The sequence below is a fragment of the Thalia democratica genome, chromosome 5, assembly GCF_965202585.1.
Source record: "Thalia democratica chromosome 5, ktThaDemo2.hap1.1, whole genome shotgun sequence".
Lineage (NCBI taxonomy): Eukaryota > Metazoa > Chordata > Thaliacea > Salpida > Salpidae > Thalia > Thalia democratica.
The window spans coordinates 43,433,027-43,460,877 of record NC_139169.1 but is presented as its reverse complement, the minus strand read 5'-3'; the positions used below and the strand labels follow the sequence as shown (position 1 = coordinate 43,460,877).

Sequence of the window (27,851 nt, the reverse complement as noted above, 5' to 3'; positions counted from 1 at the left end):
TGTTACTTTAAACTAAGGTTTAAAATCTAAAAATACATTTTGTGACAAGTTGATTTATTATATAAACGATTTATTTTATTATTGCACATATAAAAAGAAAGTAAATAAAACAATTTTATATAACTAGTTCATAATTGGAAATATGAATATATTAACAATATGATAACCAGCTACCCTTCAAGAGTACTTGTAGTTGTATATGAGAAAAACGAAAACTTAAAACATTTTTAATTTTTATTGTAATTTATTCAAACTTAATAGATACTAAAATGTTTTTAAATATTACTTTTTAAAAATTGTTAAATGTTTATTTAATTATTGTTAATTCACAAATGACTTTTAACTTATTTTAGTATATATTTCAAGTAAACTTTATATATTAATATTGGAGTTAAATGAGTGAAAATTAAATAAATAAGATACTAAAAGTTTTCAAAAAGTATAATATACTGGTAAATTAGTCTTCCACTTTAAATACAGATCTTTTTTCTATCTGTTGAATATTACTAAGTATTTCAGCTACACTGTGACGTAACAGATGAAATTTTTCCTTTGACATCTAAATTTTTAGTTATTTTTTATAAAAATACTTGATAGAAAATACTAGTTCTGTTTAGTATAAATATTGTAAAATATTTGCAGTTTCATTAATTGTACATTTTTAACTAAGCAGTTTCACAGAATAACAACAATTTAATTTGTAAATTAATATTACTGGTTATTTAAAATACATTTTTATATTGAAAAGGTAAAACATAACCAGCAGTTTAACGTTTGAAAATGTATCGTATATTAATAACTTTAAGGTGACGTTCTAATCGTTTGATAACTAATGCTTATTGGAAAAATTGAATAAAGGTAAATATTTTGTACCACTTATAAATAATAGTAATTAACAAATGAAAAAAAAAAAACTAATCAAGTACATATATAAAAAATAACAACTATTTTAACCTTTGAAACAAATAAAATGAACTGCTTCTTAAAAGGTGTTCAGCCTTAAAATAAGTTGAAAAACTACTTATGTTTTTGAGATAATGGTATGATTTTTAAACCATTACAAAAATAAATATTATACCTAAAAGAACACGAAAGAAATGTAACTTTGAAGTAAGGCAATTTTATAAAAAAACAATAAAAAACAGAAAGTTGATTATCATGTTTAAGTATATTCTTAAAACTCACCTCAAAAATATGCTTTTTGTTTTTACTGGTTGTTAGATCAACAAGAATTGAGGGCTGCAAACTTCTATTCAGATTTGTTGTAGATATTCCAACGTCTATACGCCATCTATGTTTAATTTTTTTACTAAAACATATAATAACATGAATACTACAAAATAATAACTTTATTTTAATGAAACACAAATACTTAAAGTTTTAAAATAGTAAATAAATTGTTTTTAAGCTTTTTTATTTATACTCTTTAAACAATAGTAAAGTTCTTCAAAGTAAAATGTCAAAACTGAAACGGTTTTTAATACCTAAAATATTGTAGTTTATAGTTTATATAAAGCTGAAGTTAAGTTATACCTAAATTTATCAATTGTTTCAAATTGAACTTCAGATTCAGCCTGCTCATTTCCAAGTTTTTGATTGGCTAACACAACTTCAACGATGGAGTCTTTGTACTTCCCTTCTATACTGAAATAAATGTAAATTTCTAGTAATGATAACAATATTAAATATTATTTATAAATGCACAATCATAAACTGTATAAGAGAAAAATCTCACTGCAATTCATTCAAATCTGTAATCAGTTTCTTTTTTGTTAGTCGCTTTGCTGACAACCGCATTGCCCTACTCAGTAGTGTGTACAATCCAGGGTAAAAACTTTGGATTACTTCAGCATCAATATCCCCGGTACATTCCTGAAACTTTTCTGCTGCCTCAAGTGGGTGGTTTCTTGCTGCTATAAAGCCTGAAATTGAAAATTTGTTACTATTTGTCTAAAATCAGTTTTTTTAAATAGCAAACTAAACATAGACTAAAACTTATCAAGTCTTATCTTATATTCAGGGTTGTTACTCTTTAATTAAAAATTTTAAGTAACCTTTAACTGACCTGAGTCATCCTGAGCTTTTTTAAATTTCTGTACTCAAGAGAACTTAACTAGTTAATTTTTTAGGATATTTTGCAACCCTGTTGAATTTTAAAGCTTTTTATTAATGTTTGTACTTAGCATAGTTTCTTTTATTCTAAAAATATACTTGATTCAAAAAAAAAAACGGCAACTAGAACTTAAAATTTCCGGAATTGGGAAACATAACGGGGCTAAGTATTTTTTACAAGCACAAAAAAAAAGGCATTTGGAAGACATTAATAGGATTCATTAAGCTACAATTAACTTTTTTACTGTCTTTTAAGTTGTAAATTTTTACATAAAAGCAATTTAAGTTTAACAGCTTTATTATATAATATAGAAGGATAAAAAATATTTTACAACAAACTATATTCTTCTACAAATTTAGAATAATTGCTTTTAAGCCTACTCAGTCTAATCTTTATAAGTTCAAAAATTCTGACAGAGGGATTTTTTTAATTTTCTATAAAAATTATACAACTGAAATATAAGTTTTTGGTCACAATATTTTTTTTTAATAAAAATAAATTGTTACAATAGATTAAGCAAATATGATTTAAAAAGATACTGTAATGTTACTGTATATGTGTTTTATAATTAAAAAAATGTAAATAATACAAAAACAAAACAATTATATGATAGACTTTTTAGGTCTAAGTTTCATCATTTTCATGTAAAATTGTTTAAAATTTAAGCTTATTTAATGACTTTTACTAAAAGTCCAGGTTTTACCAACATTTCTCAAACTTCAGGTTTTTCCAAGTCTCCAAATTCTAAGGCAACCTTATTTTTAGTAAAAATTATTTATGTTTTCATCACTTTTTAGTTAACAAAAAAAACTTTAAATGTTATAGTAAAGCAAAGCTAGCAGAAGGAAAAAAAAATAAAATAACTTAAATTAAGATAAAATTAATGGTAGAGCAAAATTTAATTAAAAAATAACATATATTGTAAATTGAGTAAATTTTAAATAATTTAAGTTTTAACAAACAACTAGCCAGAGTTTAAAAAAGTCTTTTGACTAATCTGTGTTTCTCATAAAGTATGAAAATATCTAAGTCAGCCGGAGTTTATAAAAAACCTAAAAAAATACAAAACAGTCTTAGTGTCCAGAATTTGTGTTAAACCTAAATTTACATTTTGTGTAACATTATAACTTCAATTGACTTTTGAGATACAGTCAGTTTTATAAATAGTCTACAATATATTTGTATAAATATAATAAATCAAATTAAAAAAAATTTTATAGCCAGTTTTATTGATACTTCAAAAAATATTTCAAGAAAATTAAAAAAACTTTCTATAAAAATTAGGAGATAGATATTTTAATGATTTTTCAAAATATTAAGAGCTGTTTTTGGAACTTTTTAAAGCCATAGGGGGGGGGGGGGGTCCACGTTGATTTTTACAAGTTGATCTTATTTTATAGAGTTTTATCTGGACTATCAGACATTTTTAACCGCTTGAAAAAATTCAAAGTATTTTTTAAGATATGAGCGATTAAAGTCGGTGACCTCAATAGGTTCCTATGCAAATTAAAAACGCAAAAAAACAAACATATAACTAAAAATCTATCTCCTCCTTCATTTTTTAAGCAATCTTCTTCAAATTTTCACAAAAATGTGTTACTAAATTTTAAAATTATTGAATGCAGGAACTTTTTTATTTCAAATAATAATTTTTTTCTTAAAAAAAAACACCTATTTTTTTTGTTTTTTTTATCTAAAATTTTTATTTTTTAATATTTTTTAAATTCCAACATTAAAAGTCTTTTAAACAATAAAAGGAATGTTTCATAAAAGTTTGAGGTATCTAGCTCAAAAAATAAAGAAGAACATAGATTTTTAGTAATTTTTTAAATTTCTGAGAAAATTGACCCTGGAAAGTATTAACAAGAAGTTAGCAGTATGAAAGTATAAGTATAAAAGCGTATTACATAATTTTTTAGAGCAATTTTCTTGCAACGTTTAAGTACTTTTTATTTATTTTTAAGATCTAAAAATTTACTTATGCCTTCTTCAGAGTCTAAACTTGCGGTAGGATGTATTTTTGACGATTTAAAGATTTTTTGTAATTATAAAAACACTTAAAAAAAAAAACAACTCATACAACTGATTTGCGTAGGCTAATCGAATGAATTTTGGTTTTTTCAATTTTCTTGCAAACTTTCAAGTACTTTATATTTATTTCTAAGATCTAAAAATTTACTTATGGCTTCTTCAGAGTCTAAACTTGCGGTAGGATGTATTTTTGACGATTTAAAGATTTTTAGTAATTATAAAAACACTTAAAAAAAAAAAACAACTCATACAACTGATTTGCGTAGGCTAATCGAATGAATTTTGGTTTTTGCAATTTTCTTGCAAACTTTCAAGTACTTTATATTTATTTTTAAGATCTAAAAATTTACTTATGGCTTCTTCAGAGTCTAAACTTGCGGTAGGATGTATTTTTGACGATTTAAAGATTTTTAGTAATTATAAAAACACTTAAAAAAAAAAACAACTCATACAACTGATTTGCGTAGGCTAATCGAATGAATTTTGGTTTTTGCAATTTTCTTGCAAACTTTCAAGTACTTTATATTTATTTTTAAGATCTAAAAATTTACTTATGGCTTCTTCAGAGTCTAAACTTGCGGTAGGATGTATTTTTGACGATTTAAAGATTTTTAGTAATTATAAAAACACTTAAAAAAAAAAAACAACTCATACAACTGATTTGCGTAGGCTAATCGAATGAATTTTGGTTTTTGCAATTTTCTTGCAAACTTTCAAGTACTTTATATTTATTTTTAAGATCTAAAAATTTACTTATGGCTTCTTCAGAGATTAAACTTGCGGTAGGATGTATTTTTGACGATTTAAAGATTTTTAGTAATTATAAAAACACTTAAAAAAAAAAAACAACTCATACAACTGATTTGCGTAGGCTAATCGAATGAATTTTGGTTTTTGCAATTTTCTTGCAAACTTTCAAGTACTTTATATTTATTTTTAAGATCTAAAAATTTACTTATGGCTTCTTCAGAGTCTAAACTTGCGGTAGGATGTATTTTTGACAATTTAAAGATTTTTAGTAATTATAAAAACACTTAAAAAAAAAAACAACTCATACAACTGATTTGCGTAGGCTAATCGAATGAATTTTGGTTTTTGCAATTTTCTTGCAAACTTTCAAGTACTTTATATTTATTTTTAAGATCTAAAAATTTACTTATGGCTTCTTCAGAGTCTAAACTTGCGGTAGGATGTATTTTTGACGATTTAAAGATTTTTAGTAATTATAAAAACACTTTAAAAAAAAAAACAACTCATACAACTGATTTGCGTAGGCTAATCGAATGAATTTTGGTTTTTGCAATTTTCTTGCAAACTTTCAAGTACTTTATATTTATTTTTAAGATCTAAAAATTTACTTATGGCTTCTTCAGAGTCTAAACTTGCGGTAGGATGTATTTTTGACGATTTAAAGATTTTTAGTAATTATAAAAACACTTAAAAAAAAAAAACAACTCATACAACTGATTTGCGTAGGCTAATCGAATGAATTTTGGTTTTTGCAATTTTCTTGCAAACTTTCAAGTACTTTATATTTATTTTTAAGATCTAAAAATTTACTTATGGCTTCTTCAGAGTCTAAACTTGCGGTAGGATGTATTTTTGACGATTTAAAGATTTTTAGTAATTATAAAAACACTTAAAAAAAAAAAACAACTCATACAACTGATTTGCGTAGGCTAATCGAATGAATTTTGGTTTTTGCAATTTTCTTGCAAACTTTCAAGTACTTTATATTTATTTTTAAGATCTAAAAATTTACTTATGGCTTCTTCAGAGTCTAAACTTGCGGTAGGATGTATTTTTGACGATTTAAAGATTTTTAGTAATTATAAAAACACTTAAAAAAAAAAAACAACTCATACAACTGATTTGCGTAGGCTAATCGAATGAATTTTTATTACGAATCTTGCGGTTGAGATATTCTAACGCGGCCTTGAAATTATTTATATTTTCATTTAGTTAGTAGTTTTATGTTAATTGTTTTTTTTTAGATCTTAAAAATAAATATAAAGTACTTGAAAGTTTGCAAGAAAATTGCAAAAACCAAAATTCATTTGATTAGCCTACGCAAATCAGTTGTATGAGTTGTTTTTTTTTTTAAGTGTTTTTATAATTACTAAAAATCTTTAAATCGTCAAAAATACATCCTACCGCAAGTTTAGACTCTGAAGAAGCCATAAGTAAACTTTTAGATCTTAAAAATAAATATAAAGTACTTGAAAGTTTGCAAGAAAATTGCAAAAACCAAAATTCATTCGATTAGTCTACGCAAATCAGTTGTATGAGTTGTTTTTTTTTTTTAAGTGTTTTTATAATTACTAAAAATCTTTAAATCGTCAAAAATACATCCTACCGCAAGTTTAGACTCTGAAGAAGCCATAAGTAAATTTTTAGATCTTAAAAATAAATATAAAGTACTTGAAAGTTTGCAAGAAAATTGCAAAAACCAAAATTCATTCGATTAGCCTACGCAAATCAGTTGTATGAGTTGTTTTTTTTTTTTAAGTGTTTTTATAATTACTAAAAATCTTTAAATCGTCAAAAATACATCCTACCGTAAGTTTAGACTCTGAAGAAGCTATAAGTAAATTTTTAGATCTTAAAAATAAATATAAAGTACTTGAAAGTTTGCAAGAAAATTGCAAAAACCAAAATTCATTCGATTAGCCTACGCAAATCAGTTGTATGAGTTGTTTTTTTTTTTTAAGTGTTTTTATAATTACTAAAAATCTTTAAATTGTCAAAAATACATCCTACCGCAAGTTTAGACTCTGAAGAAGCCATAAGTAAATTTTTAGATCTTAAAAATAAATATAAAGTACTTGAAAGTTTGCAAGAAAATTGCAAAAACCAAAATTCATTCGATTAGCCTACGCAAATCAGTTGTATGAGTTGTTTTTTTTTTTAAGTGTTTTTATAATTACTAAAAATCTTTAAATCGTCAAAAATACATCCTACCGCAAGTTTAGACTCTGAAGAAGCCATAAGTAAATTTTTAGATCTTAAAAATAAATATAAAGTACTTGAAAGTTTGCAAGAAAATTGCAAAAACCAAAATTCATTCGATTAGCCTACGCAAATCAGTTGTATGAGTTGTTTTTTTTTTTTAAGTGTTTTTATAATTACTAAAAATCTTTAAATCGTCAAAAATACATCCTACCGCAAGTTTAGACTCTGAAGAAGGCATAAGTAAATTTTTAGATCTTAAAAATAAATAAAAAGTACTTAAACGTTTGCAAGAAAATTGCTCTAAAAAATTATGTAATACGCTTTTATACTTATACTTTCATACTGCTAACTTCTTGTTAATCTGGAAAGTTTGCAATCCATAAGTCTGTATTTGAAACTTTTTATAAAAATTACATTATCTCAAAAGTTAAAAAGGATTTTTTAATTCTATAAAAAGTGGCTTGTAGTTTGTTCTTCAAGCTTTCATATCAGATCCAATGTAATTTTTAATTAGAAAAAATGTCAGAAACATGTTTATATCAAATCTCCTGCCTTTTGTCTTTTTATTTGTTTTCCATGATTTATCTGACTTTGTGGCAACCCTGCATAAATTACTGGATTTTAAAAAGCAGCTGGTAGCTTAGCTACAGTTTAAAAAGTTTAAACAAAATTTAAAAATAATATACATCAGGAAACTATATGAATAAAACTGAAAAAAAACTAAAATGAGCTGTGTAAATGTCATCAGAAAATATTTGTTTATGTATACTAAGGAAGATGATAATAAAAACATAATAAGTTTAACAAAATTAGTGCAGTTAATAATTATAAAACTAAAATTAATTTTAAATGAAAATCATTCAATTTTTTATTTTAAAATTTAACTTTAAGTAATTATTTGAAAATATAACCTAACCATTTACAAGACAATGGAAATCTTCAAAATCTATTTTTTTCAGATTTTTAGAAAATGCTATGATTTCTTTTGGTGTTACTGCTCCTGAAAAATTGCTTAACTCGTTCATCTTAATTAAGATTGGTAAGAAGTAAGCTTCAGATTATGTATGCTAATTCAAACTTGTAAGATATCTGTATCAAGTACATAATTGTGAATCAAATATTTACTATAATTGTAACAAGAGTTAGTCAACCATTAAGAAAAAGTTGACAAATGAAGTAATCAACCTTCGGAACAAACTTCTGTCACAGCAGAATAATCAGGTATATTTTTCACAGTAAAGAACAAATTTACTACTATATACCTTAATGTTTGTAACAACGATCGATATTTTTTTTTTAACCAAATCTAGTAATCAAAATAAGATTTTAAAAGTTATTATATTAAAAAATTTTAAAGTTCAACAGAAAAATAGACTCAAATAACTATTTAACAACTAAAACATGTAGAAAACCTATATACAAATTAATCAATTTAAAAGTACGGAAGATTTATTTACTAATTTCGTTTGGCTCATTATCCTAATAAACTTGATAAAAGTTTACAAAATTTTGGTATACATTTTAGTTAAGTATAAGAATTTTTAATATTTAAAAGTTACTTTATAAAGAGTCAAATGTTAGAATCTGTGTAAAGGTTTACGTTTTAATTAAATTATACTAAACTAGTTTAAAGTTATGTTTAAGATATGATTATAATAAAAACAACTAAGACTTAACAAAATTTACCTAAAATTAAATTTAAATGAAAAGCATTAAATTTTTTATTCATGAGAAACTGTTTTAAAATATGTTCAATCAACACAATGTTTACACTAACTTTGAGTACTAGAACTATATAGTTTTTAGTTTATGTGTAGTATTGATATAATTTAATTTTTATTTTTATATAAGGACAGTTATAAGTAAGATCAAGGTAATAGAAAGGGGGAAATTCAATTTATTTAAAATTTAGTCTTACTTTTTACATAAAATTTTAAGCTACAAGTTGTTTTTTAAAGGAAAATATAATATAAATTTACTTTTGAGATATAAGCGATCAAATACAAAGGGTTAAATGGGTTATTTATGGAAGTCGCAAGCTAAAAAGGCGAAAATAGACTATATTATCTCCTCGTTTAATTTTCTAAGAATTTTTTAAGTCCAATCTTTATAAATTTTGGAACAATAAAAAATAAAAAATTTTAATTTTTTAAAACTGTATTTCCTATGGCCATAAATGCTAAAAAATTAACATTAAAAAAGTTTCAGTTCTATTTTACCTGAAAAAGCATAAACTAAATAAAAAAAACTATTTTATGTTTATTTTAGAAGATTTTTGCAGAGTATTACATAAGCTTTGTTAGAAGAAATAAGAAAATTTAGTAAGAAATTTCTAAGTATTTGTAGTTATAGAGACATTTTACTGATCATTTGAAGCTCATTATAGTTTTTTATTTATAAATAAGTTGCAGCAATAAAACTTTTCTAAAGTTATTGTTTCGATTCTAATTTTCTTTGAGAAACTAATAGAGAAGTCATTAATTTTTAAGAACACACTTTTTTTCCTTACTTGTTAGAACTCGCTAGCTGAAAATTTATAAAAAATGAGATGTTTATAACTCAAAACTGTACAAACTATGTTTTTACTGTTATGTAATTTATTTTAGCTTTTTGTTGTTTAATTCGGCTTTAAAGTAATTTATAATAATCATGTATAAGACATTTATTAGATTTCCATTGAAGGTCGACTATTAATTGATACTATAAAAACTAATTTCTAGTTTTATTTAGATCAAAATTATATACTATTAGCACAAACTCGTTTTTTTGATTACATTATCATTTTTATAACTTAAATTTATTAAAAAATTAGAATTTTACATGAAAATGATGAAAATTAAACCTAAAAAGTCTATCATATAATTGTTCTTTTTGTATTGTTTAGAATTCTTTAATTACAAAACACATTTAAAGTAACATTACAGTATCTTTTTAAATCAACTTTGCTAAATCTATTACAACAGTTTATGTTTAGTATTTTATTTTACTTGAATATGTCGCAGTTTTTCTGTCACTGAAATCGGGTCGTTAATAAAATATTTAATTTGCACACCTCTGTTTAATTTATAAGTTTGTGTTTAAACTGTGTTTTCAATTAAAGTATACTCTTTTAATTTTAGGATTTTTTCTGTTTAATGAGCTTAAAGTTTTAAAAGTTTTTTTTTTGCCAAATTAAACACTATGTTGTATATTTTGGGTAAATTTGGTAATTACTCTCCAAAATGGGGTAAAACATGAAAAAAGGTTAAGAACCGCTGAATCTTAACCGAAGACTTTACATATTTAAGTAGATTTAGTTGTGCATATGAATAATGTTGAACTATTATGAAGTAGTTTTTCAATTAATTTTGTTGAAAAAAAAAACTACAAAAATTCCATAACTCCAAAAGTTGCACATATGAAAAATAAAACTTTTGATACAAAACAAGCCAATCAAAATTGTTAAAAAAAAAACTTTTTAATTATTATTACAACTCAAAGGGTTTCATTTTCACCTTTGCTTAAATTTCGTATTCAAAAACATAACTAATTTTTGATAAAAAAATGATGTCTAGCTAAATTATTTTAACAGGAAATGTTTGACTTATCAAATTATTTACATATTGAATTTGTTTTACTAATATTAAGACAAGTTAGTAACTGACAAGTTAGAACTATGATTAGTCCTCGTGTTCACTTTTTTATTTATAAATGTTTTCGTTTTTCATATCAGCTTCACAATGAAAGGAAAAATTTTCACTTTGTCAACAATAAGTGACCTAAGTTTATATTTTGATTGATTTAATAAAATTTAAAAAACTTTATTATTTATAAAGATTTTGCTTTTTATTTGAAAAGTATTTAAAACAAAATTATGTAGCTAAAATTTTTTTAAACAATTGTATAGTAGAAATTATTTGAAATTTATTAAGTGTTTATTAAAAGCTACCACAGAAAATACTTTGTTTTTGAACAAATAAAAAAATGCTACCCCACTGAAAAAGTCTATTAACGCCCCTGGTCAATATACTATCAGTTATAAAATAATTACCAGTGCTAATTTGAAGATTTATAAAAAGTTCTAAGTTTTTATAAGGTTCTTAAAAAATCCACTAGTACATCATTATCGATTAAAGATTTGCGGTTTCAGCGTTTCATTTTATCAATAACTTCTAAAAATGTTACAATAAATATTTTTTACGTAAAATAATTAGGTAAAATTTTTTTTGATATTTAAAACGTAATGAGTTTTATACGATTCCTGTGTAATTTATATTTAAGATATTATGTCTATTATATATAGTCCTGGACATGACGTTAAACTGTTCTGGTGTATGACTCGATAACCGAAAGGTTTTTTTCGTGCACCAGGTCCTTGGACCAAACTTTTTGAGCGTTTTTTGTCGTTCGATAAACAATATATATATTTAATATTGTAAAGTAACACACTATTGTCTTATCTACTTACTTAATTAGCGGTAACAAAATAGAACACTAAAAGTTAATAATATAAAAATATAAAATTTATATATATATTTGTGACTGTCATATTATTATTATTATTATTATTATTATTATTGGAGTTTATTGTGCGGAGATGGAATTGGGCATTAAAACCTGAGCCGCTTAAACAATACAAACGAAAAAAGAAACAAACAAATTACATTCAATGAAAATTAAAAAACTAAACATTTCATAGTAAAAAATTAAAAACAAATAGTCCTGTATGATCAATTATAACTTAGTATGCACTAAAAACAAAACGAAATAAATTTTTATGCATTGACTATAAAAGATTACACATTTAAAAAAATTATATCTAACAACTTATAATCTGTAGGCGGAAGGCGTAGGGAAGAAAAATTATTCTTAGTGATACTAATATATAAAATTAATTCTTAATCGATAATTACTGTATTTTACTTGTGTTTATACTATTTAATTTTTTTTAATAGTTTTAATCGAAAATGTTCCACCCTCCCACACGAAACCACATCCTGTGGTAACCTATTCCACATATTTATTGTTCTGCAGAAAAAATAATTTTGCCACTGACTGTTATTAAAGTTATATTTACATTTTTTAGTATATTGGGGTATTGTATTCGAGTTTAGGGCGAACGTAGATTTTAAATAACTTAGTAAGAATACTAGCAGAACTGGTCTTAAAACTTTTAAGTAATTGATAAGATTATTTGTGAGCATTTTTTTATAAATAAATTACATTTTCGTTCCATTTTATATTTTCAGATATATGTATTCCTAAGTCTTTAAAAAATTTAACTGCTGGTATATTATTTTTATTAATTAAAAGGTTAATAGGGAAGGGTCTATTTTTGTTGATGGTAAGAACTTAGCATTTTTTTGGATTTAAATCAAGTTTTCTTGTTTTTAGCCATTAGGACTAGTGATGTACCGAACTCACTATCCGGGTCCGGCCGGATATTGCCATTTTTGTCTGATATCCGGATCCGGCCGGACTCTAATTTGAAAAAAAAGTCCGGATCCGGTTCCGGCCGGATTCTAATTTGAAAATAAAGTCCGGATCCGGGTCCGGCCGGATCTCTGTTAGGATCCGGCCGGACCCGGATCTATTTAGTAAAAAAGAGCATACTGAAAAGTATTTTTTCAAAAAAAAACCCTGTGAAAATTAATAAGATTCATTTTCGCCAGTTAAAATTAAACACATACCGTGATTGGCTCATTTTGTACACGTGACTAATTTACATTTGTTTACATTTAAACTATAAATACACATTTCATAAAATGCAATTCTTTACATATGTTGTAAAATTGAAAACTTTGGAATGAATACTTGCATTATTTATTGTTTAAAGTCGAGCTCAGAGAATATTTAGAGTTAATACGGTTGAATGTACGAGCCAATGAGAATCATATGACGAAATGTTTCAAACTAAATACTGATGCAACAAAACATCAGAACATGACAGGCAGTTTATATGTAAGCAGTTAGTTAGTTTGGTGTGTAGCTTGAAGCAACAAAATATCTTGAACGTTTTTGTGAATGCTTATTGTAAGTAGTGGTGTTTTGTCGTAAAAGTGAATATTTCAACAGGTGTTTAATTGTTTAAATATTTAAGCCAGGTTTATAGTTTAATAGTTTATTAAAAATTTTACAGTTTCTTGTTTACTAAAAGTTTTATTTAATTTTTAGTTTTTTGTTTTAAGTCTTTTGATATAGATTTAAATAGCTTCCAGTTTTTAAAGTGTTACCAAAGTAATAAATAATTTTGTATATGCTAGTATTTCTTGTTGTGTTTTATATAAAAGATTCATCACTCAAAACTGTCGTGTCTGATTATAGAAAGTAGTCTCAGTTAGAATTTAGTATTTGTTAGATATTGATTAAATAAAGTAGGATTTAATTATGATGGGTAGTACTAATAAGTTAAGTGTACCACAATCAGTCCACAACTTTACTACCAAATTGTCAACCTTTGCTAGCTGTTCTACTGATTATTAGATTAAAGTAATTTTTCAGTTTTTAAAAACCTCATTCTGACTCAGGCTTGTTTATACTCACTCTAGCTAGTTTTATTTACTTAAACAGTGGAAACCCTGCTAGTTTGAAAATTTTTGGGAATTTTAGAAAATCTTTGACTGCCTCAGACTAGTTTAGTTTTTTTATAAAAACTCAGGCTAGTTTTCTTTTATATTTTGAATGAGTTTGAGCTGATCCAGTTTTCAATATTTTGTAATTTTCTAGTGTATTTTGTTCATGAACTTGATTTCAGATTTTTAATTGTAAATAACATTTAAATTTGTAAACTTTGTGGCTAGCTGTTCTACTTATTATTAGATTAAAGTTCTTTTTTTCAGTTTTTAAAAACCTCATTCTGACTCAGGCTAGTTTATTTTAGTAATGTACCGGACTCACTATCCGGGTCCGGCCGGATATTGCCATTTTTGTCTGATATCCGGATCCGGCCGGATTCTAATTTGAAAAAAAAGTCCGGATCCGGTTCCGGCCGGACTCTAATTTGAAAAAAAAGTCCGGGTCCGGTTCCGGCCGGATTCTAATTTGAAAAAAAAGTCCGGGTCCGGTTCCGGCCGGATTCTAGTTTGAAAAAAAAGTCCGGATCCGGGTCCGGTACATCACTAATTAGGACCAATGACTCAACCTTGTGGTAGTCCACTAAGAATTTTCAGAGGATCTTAATGAGTACACTTTGTGTCCTACTATTTAAAAATTCGCTTAACCATATCACTAAGTCATCATCAAAACCATATTGAGTCATAATTTTTAATAATCTAATGTGTGACACAGAGTCAAATGCTTTTTTGATGTCAGTATAGACCACTGTGACTGATTCATTGTTCAAGTAAGTTATTAACAAAGTATGTAAACATGTCAATAGTTGAATTCCTGATGATCGATGGGGAACAAAGCCAAATTGTTTTGGTGTTAATAAATTAAAGTCGAAGAGGTGATTAAATATTTTTTGAGAAATAATGTATTCGAAAATTCGGGAAAACGTACTGGTTAAGGATATTGGTCTATAATTTAATGGGTCGTGTTTGATACCTTTTTTTTTATACTGGAATTACATAAAATGTTTTCTATTGTTTAGATTTTCTAACAATGCTAGGGAGCAATTAAAAATAATTAATCACGAAAAACTAATGATGGAATAGCATGCTTAATAAAATAAGGTGGAGTTTTCTCTGGCGTTCTGATGATTTTATCTTTAAGGTGCTTAGTCGATGTCTCAATGTCTTTATAATTTATAAAAACACTTTGCATTTTTTTAGGTTGCTTAAAACTTTGATGATTTTGATCATGTTTAAATAAATTTGAAATTTTTTATTGAAAAGTTAGGCTCTTTCAAAATCTGAAACTACTGTTTTGTTTTTATGGTGATCAAATAGGGGAGGCAATGAAATATTTAATTTAATTTTAGGTTTAACGTAGTTATAAAACTTTTCAAAATTTGGGTTAGTGCAGAAGTATTATTTTTATTCTAAATTGTATTTTTTGATTTAATTTTTTAGTCTTTGGAGAATGATTTATTTTTCTTACTTTTTTTGTAAAGAATAAGTTTTTCTTTTAATAAATTTTTAATGTTAGATGGATATTTTTTTCATTTATTATTTTTAGCATAAGGTGGAATACAGAGTTTAATTGAAGTTTGAATTAAGTCGATAAATTGGTCATAAATATATTTACTATTATAAACTACCTGACTACTGTCTTGTCTACTTATTTTATAATCGGTACTAAAACATAGTACTAAAAGTATATAATGTAAAATTAGTAAATTTATATATATTTGTTACTGCTATATACAAAAAACAATCGTAAGCATATACCATTAGTTTTAAAAGTACTTGATATACTCTGTGATCAAACTTATTTTTGATTAAATTAGATTATAAACAGCTAAACATTTTATGAATACTTACAAAAAAGCTAAATACTATTCTTTAAAACGGATGTTGACTTTTAGTTTTGTATACAAAAAATGGAGAAATAGTTTTTCAAATACTTACAACAATGATCATACTAAAGTGAATACTAACTTTTATTTTAAAGTACAGCATTTAATTTGTTAAAACTACAAAATTATCTATATTTTAATAATTTTTGACTAAAAGACTTATTAAAGTTACATTTAAGGAAAAAACAAAAAACATCACCCAAGTATATTATGTATTTTTACGAATTTAAATAAATCATAATTTGATAAAAATACCTTAAATTTTGTTAAAGATTTATTAAGCAAACTTTACTTTAAAAACATTTGTTAAAAATATATTTTTAAAATGGTGTCACAGTGTAGAAATAAAAAATTAAAAGAAGTAAAAGTCAAACAGAAAGTACAATTTTTTTTAAATAAAACAAAAAATTAAAAAAAATGGTAATTTTATTTTTACTGTGCTTTATTGCAATACGACAGACAACTTAAAAAATTTTTATAGGAATGTACTTTTATTTCCTAAACTAGAGTTTCCCAAATAGGATGAAATCTAAAAACGGGGGCAAAGGTTTATTTACAAAAATTTACAAAGTTAAAGTTACGATATTGAGTTAAAAACCCTTTCTTAAATTAAACATTTATTTTCAAATGTCAGCAAAAGTAAATGTAACTGTTTACCATAAAGTTTCACATTTTGTAAATAATTTTTATAGATAAAAACTACTTATGATTAAAAAAACAATACGAAACAAACTACAAAGGTCACACAAAAGCAGTTAAATTGCTTTGAACATAAACTTCTACCTTACTTCTGTAGATTTTTTAAAACTTTCACTTTTTAACAAAGACAATAGTTTATCTTTTTCAGAAGTTATATTTAAATCGCAAGAATAGTCAGCAGCGGAAACTAAATGATCATGTAAGTTTTCACTGGTGTCACGGTAAACTGCAAAAACTACTGTTTTTGAACTTTTAGTGCAAACTTCGGACTTCTTTTTACCAATGAGTGCGAAAAGGCCGAGAGTATAAAAGTCCGTGGCTCTGTCAGAAAAGTTTTCTTCATCCAATAGTCTTTGGTAAGACTCTTTGCCAACGGCGTCAGACATCAAAACCGCGAGCTTGCAGTTTTCAAGCGATTGTCTGAAAAACAGCAAGTTTTTTCTGGTGTCTTCTTCATCTGAGCTGAGCCATTTTTTGTAGAATATTTTCTTATACTTTCCGTCTGTTTTCAGTTTTTCTGCAATATCACTAGCGAAGTTTTGCAAATCATCTTCGCTCGAATCAGGAACTAGTATGACTGCAGATGATTCAGAACTAAAAAGTTTCTTATTTTTGTAGTAAATGCGCCCTGGTAAAAAAATAAGTCTTTTAATTAACAAATGCGCTGGCTTTGAGTGATTTTCCTCAAAAAAAATAAGTAAAAACAAGTTACTTGGTATTTAAGTTTTACGAACTATTAAATTGCATTAACTTTTATATTGTTGCTTAATTATGAACTAAGCAAAACTTTAATTTTGGAAGTTATTTTCTTTAGATATAAAAACAATTAAAAGCTACCAAAAAATATGGCGGCACTAGCTATAACAGTTGTAAGCACGACAAGAACTGCAGTTAAGGCATTTTTCCATTTGAAATCTGTAAAATTTTACTACATTATCTGGTCTGTTATAAAAAGTGCGCTGATTATGTTGTATTTATAAAATGGTTGTTAGTATAAAAGCAGTTTCTACAACATATAAACTTTTATATTTGAAGTAACATGTAAGTAAAATGTACCAAAAAATATTGTTATGTTAAATTTTTTTTAGCTCTGACATTTAAGCTGTTTAAAAGTTTGTAGTTACTTAAAATATTTGTAAAGTAAAGCAAAAAGTTTTACACAGTCAAGTAGAAATTAAAAACGTTAAAGAGTCTTAATTTACTTAATAATAAAACTAAAACTATATATATTTTTTCTAATTGTAAGTTGTGTTTTACTACATGTTAATTTTTTTTTTCTTCTTATAAATCCGCTTTTAAATATAAAAAAAATTAAGCTTAAAGTAAAATATCAGTAGTCACCGCTTTTGTAAAACATTTTATGTTTTTTTTGAAGCATATGATATTAATTGAAAGGTACTTTAATATAAAAAGAGATAGTTACATAAATAACGTTCAATAATTTTAAACACAAGATAAACTTTTTCATCACAAACAAATAGTTTTAAATATGTTCAAAACTTTCAACAAAAATTCTAACAGATAAAATAAGATTTTTTTTTAAGTTTGAAATACCTAAATTTAAGAAACAATGGTCTGTACCAGTTTTGTATAAAACTTATTGTTTTTGAACGACAAAAAAAAACCTCAAAATAATTTAGTTTAGGTACTGGTGTACGAAAAATCTTTAGAGTCGTACAACATTTGTATATAGTTTAACGGTTTGTCAAGGACAAGAATAACACAATATGAAAAAAAAAAATATTAAAAACTCACAAGTATCATTGTTATTAGGAACTTCCTTGTAAAATTTGTTGTCCTTTTCTAAAATAAATAAAATAAGTTTTTAAGTGCTTTGCAAAGCTTTTTTCAAACTTGAACAAAAAGATGTTGATAAGTGTTTTTAAATATAAAAACCAACAACTAGGTATACTTTTTAAAGTTTAGCAAAAATACAAATTAAATTTCACTTCTTATCAAAATTTTAAACTAAAATAAGTTATTATTTAATTGAAGAATAGTCGTAGATAAAAGATAACAAGTTAATATCCACTAACTTACAAACTAGACAAGAACTTAACTTTACAACTTATAACTAACTTAAAATAAGTAAAAAAGTAATTACTAACCTACTAATATTTAAGGTTAGCATTAGGCTAACACAAATAAATGTGCAAATATAGAAAAACTTTGTCTTTGATTCAAGAAGTCTATAAAATCAAGTTCGACTGTCAGCACAAAGCTATAATTTGAAAAACTTTTTTAAAGAAAAAAAAGCAAGTATGTTTTACTTAAAAATAGAAATGGTTAATTAGTTAGCTAACTAGAGCAGTGAGAGAGTTGGCAGGTATACAGGCGAGTGCGATTTATCAAAGAACAGCAATCTGTAAAATACAACAACTAGCTTTACACGCTTTATCAGTTAAATATACAAAAAAAAAACTTTGAAATTAACTACTTTAAAAAATATTTATCTGAACTGAACTTTTTTCGTTTAAATTTATTACTTATCCATGCAAGTTAAAACTTTAACTTAAAAACAACATTTAAAAATACCTATTTAAAATAATAAAGACGTTTACATTTTTTAGTTTTTAGTTAAACTGTAATCAGCAGTAGTTTTTTTAACTACAAGTAAATTTTGAAGTATTTGTTTCAATAATTTAAATTACGATGAACTTTCAAAAGTAGCAAATATTTACTTAAGCCTTCAGTTCAAAAAAAATCATAAAATAAAAACACCGACCGGGCACTTGTCGGCTGATTTCGCTCTTCAGATTTTTCGACTCACCGCTGAATGTCGTCACGGAGACGTTGTAAGTCCAATCAGGAATGTAGGTTGGTGAGCAGTGAGTAAAGTAAAACAATGCCTGAAAAACACAAAAAATAACTTTTCTTTTTTAAAAAGTTACCAAAAGCAACTTTTCTAAATTATCATACGATAAAAAATGTCTTTAAATTTTGTTTTCACAATTAAATTCAAGGGTGCTTGTAATAGCAGCGACTTTTAAGTTTTCAGCTAGAATTTTTTTAACACTTCGTAAATACCACAAAAACACTTTGTGCAAAATTTAAGATGGTTTGAAGAAACTTTTATCTTGGCGGAATTCGATTTTCTGAAAATCACCGCAATGCAAAGTATGGGACCTAAAAAACTCGACCTTAAAACTTGTGGCATTTATCACAAAAACACATTGTGCACAGTTTAAGACGACTAAAAGGTAGTTTTGTAGTTGCATTCTTGATTTTTGAAAAAAAAAAATAAATTAAAGAAAACTTACAAAAAGCGATAAAAGTTACAGAAAATCAAGAATTATCTTTGTAAATTGTTTTTAATTCGTCTTATATCGTCTTAAATTGAACACAATGCATTTTTGTGATAATTATCACTCGTAAAAAAGTTTCCAGCAAAAACTCTAAGGTCGCATTCTTTGGTCCCATATAATTTGCATTTTAGTGGGTTTCAGAAAATCTAATTTTGCCAAATTAAAAGTTTCTTCAAATCATCTAAATTTTTGCACAGGGTGTTTTTGTGATATTTTCCAAGTGTAAAAAAATTCTAGCTAAAAAATCAAAGGTCGCCTTGTTTTTAAGGATCTATATATGTACTAATAAAGTAGCTTTTATAAAGAAAAAACTTGACTTGTATGAATATTTCTAAGCAAATCTACAAATATTGTAATTTTAGTTATAAAAAAGAGCCTAGCTTGTTTTCAATGATTATTTTTATATAAAGAATAAGTTGCAGTACAAAGTTTTTCGACCCTGGTCAAACATGGACCTGGACTTGTAAATTCAAACCTGAAATTTTTTTAATGCTAGACAAAAATACCTTGAACTAAAACAGACTTTAAAACTTCTTAAAGAAAACATAAATTTTAATTGTTAATTTTTTATTTATTATTTTTTTTTTATCTAAATTTTAAAGTATTATCTGTTTTTTGTTGAAATCAGTAAAAAAATACATAGATTATTAAAAATTACCATCATAGTCTTATTTTGATATTTAAAAAACATTTGAAAAAAGTTTAAATGAAATTATCTGAATCTAATTTACTTAAGTTTTTCTAAAATTAGTATATTTTCAGACTAAAAGTTAGGTTTTTAACAAAACCGAAGTACAAAATCCTTCACCATGTGTAAAAAATAAAAAACACTGTTGTTTTCATAATCATTGTGTTAGTTATTTCTAAGTTTAACTGTATGTTCAGTAACGTCAAATGTACTTAAGTATTTTGCAAGTTGAAGTAAGTTTATATTTAAAAACAATTTAAGTTTATAACAATTGTTTGTTTAAAATTTTCTAATTAAATAGAAATGTAAAAACAAAAGTTTGTGACGTTTTTATATAAATACTTTTTTTGTTCAGAATACTTGTGCTTTTCATTGAAATGTTTGGACTAAACTATTTTTTGTAATGGGCCCTATTAATGATTATTTAGTTTCTTTTCTTTTACGTATTTCAGTACATTTTTAAATCAAAGTATTAAAGACTTTTATAATGATCTAGAAAATTAGTTATATATTGTTTTTGATTAACTAGTAAATGTCTAGTTAAGTAAAACAAGTTGTGCTTCTAATTAAACTACATGTCATTATTACCATCAAAACTTTTTGTTTGTAATTGTTACCTGTGAATGCTTGATAAAGAATGACTTTTTTAAGTGAAACAAAAACAAGAGTGCAAACTTGTAGTTTAGTTTAATGAAACTTACTACTAAAGCAGTAAAAATTGAACATATTTTCTAAAGCGTCTTAAATTTAGAAGTGTTGAAAAATGTCCTACTTTGTTAATTTACTTCTTCTGATACTAATAAATAATAATTATACTAACGTTTATTTGACCTCCCATATTCAAGAAAGGTCTAGGAAGTCTGATAGCGAAAGAGTGTTCGTCTTCAACAGACTTAATAAATACTTTAAAACCTCTGTTCGTCAGTTTACCTTAATATATTTTTTTACTTAATACTTAACAATGTATAAAAAAATTAAGTTAGTTGCTATAAAAAGTTAAAAGTAAATGATAAATAAGACTAATTATTTTTTAATGTGTCTTATAATGCATACATTTTTTGAAAAAATACTTTTTTTTTCTATTAGTTATGAACTAAAACATTTTCATAAACTAATCTAAATAAGAAAGTAAGTTTGTGTATGCAAAACAAGCAAATAAAGACATTTAATATTTAGTATTAATAGTAACTTTAATAAGTAATCTAACAAATTCAAGATCCGAATCCGATAGATCATTGAATTTACTTTACTCGTTTTGGCTATTTAAAGTTTTTATACCTAACTTGTTAACAAATTTTTAGAAAATTCTAAAGTGTTAAAGTTTTTACAGTATTTTGGCGTCTTGTAAGTATATAGCAAACTATTTTAGATTTTTTGTGTTTTACACTTTTAAAACTATAAAATTTACAATATTTCTTCATTAGAATAATGCTTATATAACATGAAGACAAGTTTCACAGTTTCATACAAATAAAAACTAAAGAAGGTATAAAGTTTTACAGTATCGGCTATAATTAAGTTTGAAAATTTTGGAAAATTGAAATTTTGTAAAAGTTTTTTACTTGTGATTTTATTGGAAACAAATTATTAAAAAAGTTTAGAAATATTCCAGTGAAGAGCTATATAAATGCAATTTGTTAAAAATATATCTCAACTTTACGGATCCGATAAATAACTACTTTGTTATCTATAAGCTTGTTTTTAAACGTTTCTATATAAAAGAAAAAATTATATAAAGATTAAGGAAGTTTTAAGTAGATTTAAAAAACATTATCCAAAAATGGTCATATAAACTTTATGTTAACAACTAAAACAGTACTAAAATAGATCCATTATGAAATTAAAAGAAATATATACTATATTTATAACATTATAAAAATTCAGTATAAAAAAAGAGATTTTTAGTTGAGTGTTTGTTTGTTAACAATTACATACAGATTACACACAAAAAACAAGCTTTCTTTTAAATAAATATATTCCAGTCTTAATAAAATACTATCTATCACTACTTCTTTAAATACATAAGTGAGTGAAAAGTTTACTTTGTATAAAGCTTAAAAAACATAACCAAGTCTTTTTTTAACAAATCGACCATAAAAAACTAGCTAAAAACTCGTATTCTAAAACTAAAACTTAATTAAAGCTAGTATGAACGTTTTTTAATTTCGTTTAGTTATAGATCAAGAATCAGCAACGTTGTCGAACATCTTTATTAACTGCTCTGGGGCTGCATTAAGTTTAAAAATATTGTAGTGACGATTAGAAATAAAACTTTATAATCAAAGATGCTATTAAACTTTAAATAACGCACTAATAATTATTAAATAAGTGCCTGATTGTAATTTCTACAACTAAATTTTTTTGAGAAAAGTAGTTATTATCTGAAAAATACTTCACATACTGCAGTTTTACGACCCCTATTATAGAAAATAGTAAACTAAACTAATTCTATTCAACAGCACTACAAAACATTCTTAAAAGTTCTTCATTGTACGTACAGGCCTATAAGCAAAAATTAAATTTATATTTTGTAAGCTTTATATACTATTGTTTTTATGTAGACCAAATTAAAATTTTACCAAAAAAATTTGATTTAGATTACACTGTAGTGAAAATCAAAAAAAAAGACAAGTTCTACAAAAATATCTTTTTTCTTCAGTTTTATAATATTTAAAATATCGCAATGAAAATATGAGTTTACCATTATAGTTCCATGAAAGTCTAAGGTGTATTTCATTCTTCAAACTATTTACTTGATAGAGATAATAATTTAGTTCTGTATTGGAAGGCTTTGATAATCGTCTTTTCTTATACTTTTTAGTACTTCGCAGTTCCTGAAAATCTGAAAGTTGTAGGTTTTTTAGACTTATTACTTAGTTTAATAACTTATGTATATATATTTAAGTTTTACATGATTTACGACTCTTTTTTTAATGATTAACTAGTGTTTTAAGTATTCAAAACTAAAAAAACGGTTTATAGTATAAAAAAAGTGTACTAAGTTTACTTAAACTTATATAGGAACTGAGAATTAGTTTACTTAAGTGTTATGTTATAATTAAGCTGTGTCATTTTTTTTTTGAAACATTAAGTATAGTCGGTAAAAATAAATTTGTATGTTTCTAAAATTTTTTAAACCAAGAATATTTTAAAGAAAAGTAATACCAATTAAAAATAAGGTTATCTCTGAGAAAGTATAATTGTTTTAGTAAGTAAGTGTAATTAAAAATGAAGATAGATATTTAATAGCTCACCCAATCATGTATTGACTGAAAAGCCTTTTAGAAATAGCTAGTTATAAATAATAAAAATTTAGTTTGTTTAAGTTACAAATGACAAAAAAAACCTCTTTATCTAACTTTTTTTAAAGATATGTCGTTGAAAACTACTTTAATAACTATTTTGCTTACAATATACATAATAAAAACTGTCTTTTTTTTTAAAGCAATCGAAAAATTAAATCAGTTTTTAAATACAGTGCATAAATAAAAAAACTAGTTTTTTGTTTTATTTTAGAAAATAAAAGTGTGTTTTATGCGATTAAATAATTTTGTTTATAATGTTGTTGTTACTAAATGGACTACTTATTAAAACAGATGTATTTTCATTTAGCTTTTTAAATTGCTTATATTTTTGATAAAAGTATAACAGTATTTAAATTTTATAAACTTTACAAGAAAATGAAGGGAAAAACTACCAATAATTGGATCACTTAAAACATTTTTTACTAATTTCTTTTTTGATATGAACATATAACACAATACCAAAACTTTAATTTAAAGAAATTGAAAGAGTTTGTTTTTAAAAGTATTAGCAAAGTAAATAAATATGCACAAACTTTTATATTTAGGAAACTAAGAAAATAAAAAATTGGTATGATAGTAAAAACTTACTGGATTTTAATATTATTTTAATAAAGTATGTTTACTTAACTTATGTTTTTATTTTCATGAGTATTCGAGGACTTATGTTTGCATTTTTCGCTATAAAACTAACACACAAGGGAAGAAAATAATTAATGAAAGTTATAGAAATTAATTAAAACTTGCATAATACTTTTAATAATTTTATAATTTTTAATTTTTAAGATTATTTATTTACTATAACTTAAGAGTGTTAAGATGTACATACAAATTAGTTCTATACATTAAATAATTCTTTTATTAAAGGTATTTTTACAATATTGCAATTAACACAACATATGTTAATATATAAGAAATAAGTTCTTCAATAGTTAAAATTTATCACATGCTTTCAACTATTAATTAATCAAAACTTGTTCTATTATTAAACAAGTTGGAAAGGGTATTTCTTTTTCGCTAAAAATATACAATTTTTTTTACATAATTGTTCAAACTAAACAACATATTTTTGTCTTAAAAAGTACAATAAAAGTAATAACAAAAAAACTATGTATTGATTAAACACTTGTTTGGGAGTTTTTTATACTTAATATAATTACTTAAGAACTTTTTTAGCTTTTGTTACATATGGTTTTTTAAATTTTAATAAATTATATAGTAATTACAGTTTTTGTTATTTGTTAAAAGTTTTTGTAATTAAATGTAATTTGTAATTTTAGCAATAAAAGCAAGTTAAGCAAAAATAGTTTTTTGGCATAACTAAAAAAGATTGCTTAATTTACTGAAATTTAAAGAGCTTATTTGAATAATAATGTGCAAATTAAACATTTTATTTACTACCAGGTTTCGGTGAAAAAAAAAATTATGACATTTTCAAGCATAATAAAATAGTCTATACTTATTATTTGCATATTGTTATAGCAATGAAAACATAAATCTTTTTATTCAAAACAAAAACACAAATTAAATTAAACTTAAACACAAACTATTTATAAAGATATAATAAACACTATCACAACTTTCTATTTTTTAGGTATTTTGATAGTTTTACTATGTTACTGTGACTAGAAACACAGATATAATAACACTAAAACAATTAGAAAAAAGCACAAGTGTATTAATTTGCTTTTTAATTTCTACTTATTTAAAAAAAAATTGCAAACTAAGTTCAACTAAATAACAAAATAGTTTTTATTCGAATTTTTACTAAGACTTTGCTGAAAGTATTCACCAGTTTCTAAACAATAAATACCAAAAAAAACTAACATCTTGCAACACACGGCACACCTTGAGGATCTTTAAAATACCTTAAGTTTTGACAGCCAATTTCACAGTGAAACTTCAACCCTGAGTATGAGACTATCTCGCAAAAAGTTTGGCTTAGCACAAATAGAAAAGGCACAATTTTCATTACTCATGTATTTTCTGTAACTAAACGGGTGTTAAAAATATAGTCACACTTTTAGAATTTTTACTGTAAAGTCTAACTCTATTTTGTTTTAAACAGTTTAGATTTATGTAAATGGTTTAATTTAAATTTATACTGGTAATAAAAACAGTTTTTTATATAAAAAAAAGAGTTTAAAAGTATACAGCTTTAACAACAAAAATCAACGGTTATGACTTTTCTATGCTGTTTTTATATCTTTTATAAATAATATCTAACTTTAGATTTTGAAAAAAACATTAATTTCTAACCAAGCTGTCAAGCTGTTAAAACTTAAGTCGTTATTTTGTTTAAATTTTTAACTTACTAAAAATGAATTAGTTATACCAGCGTAGTCAAGCTTCCTTTATCGAATTTTTGAGCAAAAGAAGTAATTTAAATGTATAACAAAAATTGTGGCAACTCTTTAAAAAATAGTTTGATTAGGCTTATGGGAAAATATAGAAAAACAAAACTCACACTCAAAAGTATAACTGAAAATAACTTTAGACTAATTTCAAGAATTTCCTTTTAAATTTTGACGAATTACTTATTTCGAAAGCTAATAATGTTATTTTTTAGTTTTGTTTTTACAAGCGTATAAGAATGTACTAAAATTAAAAATGATTGGAAGAAAATTATAAAACCAGTTTTTTGTTTTACATTGTGTGACCGCTACCCGATGGTTTGGTCGTGGTCAAGTTAGGTGGTTGATGAGGTTGGGTTTGCGACCTAGTTGTGCGTTTATTAATGTTTTCCAACGGTAAGCTACTACTACCCTTTGTACTATACTGATTTCTTATGTTCAATTTCTGAGTACCAGTTTTTTATTAATGCTTTTCTGATTATACTAACTTTTGAAACAAGTAGAAAGTTACTACTTGTTATAATTGAACAAAAGATATACACAAAATTACAGTAAAAAGTATATAAGGTCTTGTAAACTGCTTTATTTAAAATCTTTTCCCTGAAATGAGAGAGAGAAAAAAACTAAAAATGTGTATTCAATCATCGACTTATATGTTAATAATTATCTATTTAAATCAACAATATTTAATGAAGGCAGTATGTAGAAAAACATAAAATTTTTGTATTTATTTATTGTTTGTCATCGATCCTGCAATGACGCTTAAGTATTGGTAGAATAATAGTCGGTAATAGTCGATAAAAAAAAATATATAAACGTTTACAAAGTTATACTACGTAAAGTTAAACCCATAGATAAATAAGAAATTAAATTTAATTTTTAAATATTCATGGTTTATCTAGAAAACTAAACAACTGTTAATTTATCATAAACTTTTTAAAAGTCAACTTAAATAAAACATTTGAAAACTTTTAAAAGGTTTGTTTTCAGTACAAACTTTGTTTATACTTTCCATATTTTGTACACAAACTTTAATAGCTAAATTAATAACAAGTATTAATACACTCAATGTTACTTTGTTTCGTTATCTAGTTTTATGTACTTTATACAAAATTTAAAATACAAACAGATGTCTCTTTTAAAATGTAAAAACTTTTCTTTTCAAACAAAACTCATAAGAAAATATGTTTAATCTAATTAAAAAACTAGCTTAATAACCTATCAAAAAGTAAAATCTAAAGTTTTTTATTTAATAATTTTGATCTCTTTTTTTCAAAAAGACAAAAATTTTAAAATGTATTTGTTAAATTGACTGATTATAATAAAAACTAAATATATTTTTTCAACTTCATAAAAGCTTAAAGAAATAAAGTTTATATATGAAAAAAAAAGATTAAGCTTTACATATGTAAAAACTTAAAATTAGAATAAAACCGAGATAGAAAAACTAGCAAATTAAACACAAAAATCATACAATTAGTCTTAAGCTGTTTAAACATAATATTTTTAGATAAACACAATTTTGGTCTACATAGAACATGATTTTTTTATCATTATTTAACGTATTTTATATTTATCTGAATACAAACTTATTTAGAGTTAAGGTGCGTTTTTGTGGTTTTATTTAGTAGAACAAGGTTTTAATTTTACAATACTACTTAATTTAAACTTATAATGTTTTGCACCAACATTCAACATTTGCTACAACATAAGCATAAAACATGATAAAATTAGATAAAGTAACTAATAAGTAAAAACTAAAGTTAAGTAGTCACAGTAAAATTTATATCATTAGTGACTTTATACCAACAACCACAGTCGACTGTTTACTACACATAAAGAATTTATCATTCAAATGCACAGTGTTCTTCAAATTGATAAAATAACACGTAAATTCTTAACAGATATTAGTTGTGTAATGTTAGTATAAACTATCATTATGTAACACTTAAATTCAATAGTTTTTTTTG

General features: G+C 24.5%; 3 protein-coding genes across 3 annotated transcripts in view; 1 reads left to right on the top strand and 2 right to left on the bottom strand.

Annotated features, from left to right (window-relative positions):
- LOC145835515 (large ribosomal subunit protein eL33-like) overlaps positions 1-27,851 on the top strand; it is a 199,087-nt gene that overhangs the window by 49,240 nt on the left and 121,996 nt on the right. The window lies entirely within an intron of this gene.
- Positions 377-8,189, bottom strand: LOC145837069 (COMM domain-containing protein 5-like). Its single transcript, XM_082944836.1, has 5 exons — positions 8,013-8,189; positions 1,736-1,922; positions 1,534-1,644; positions 1,186-1,291; positions 377-559 (listed from the first exon to the last, which is right to left on the bottom strand). The coding sequence occupies exons 1-5, from the start codon at positions 8,119-8,121 to the stop codon at positions 458-460; spliced, it is 615 nt and encodes a 204-aa protein (XP_082800962.1). The 5' UTR covers positions 8,122-8,189; the 3' UTR covers positions 377-457.
- On the bottom strand, positions 16,313-25,422 carry LOC145836566 (uncharacterized). Its single transcript, XM_082944359.1, has 8 exons — positions 25,355-25,422; positions 22,927-23,067; positions 21,046-21,155; positions 18,958-19,081; positions 18,536-18,595; positions 17,988-18,035; positions 17,070-17,147; positions 16,313-16,860 (listed from the first exon to the last, which is right to left on the bottom strand). Exons 3-8 carry the CDS (start codon positions 21,061-21,063, stop codon positions 16,313-16,315), a joined length of 876 nt encoding a protein of 291 aa, XP_082800485.1. The 5' UTR covers positions 21,064-21,155; positions 22,927-23,067; positions 25,355-25,422.

Excerpts from the sequence above, each read along its gene's own strand:
- LOC145836566 (XM_082944359.1), bottom strand. Across the intron at positions 17,148-17,987 it reads TCCTAATAACAATGATACTT|ATTTCAAATGGAAAAATGCC; the intron begins GTGAGTTTTTAA and ends AAAATTTTACAG. Across the intron at positions 16,861-17,069 it reads TAGTGCCGCCATATTTTTTG|GGCGCATTTACTACAAAAAT; the intron begins GTAGCTTTTAAT and ends TTTTTTTACCAG.
- LOC145837069 (XM_082944836.1), bottom strand. The coding sequence starts at position 8,121 with ATGAACGAGTTAAGCAATTTTTCAGGAGCAGTAACACCAAAAGAAATC. Across the intron at positions 1,645-1,735 it reads ACAGATTTGAATGAATTGCA|TATAGAAGGGAAGTACAAAG; the intron begins GTGAGATTTTTC and ends CATTTATTTCAG. Across the intron at positions 1,292-1,533 it reads GAAACAATTGATAAATTTAG|ATGGCGTATAGACGTTGGAA; the intron begins GTATAACTTAAC and ends AATTAAACATAG.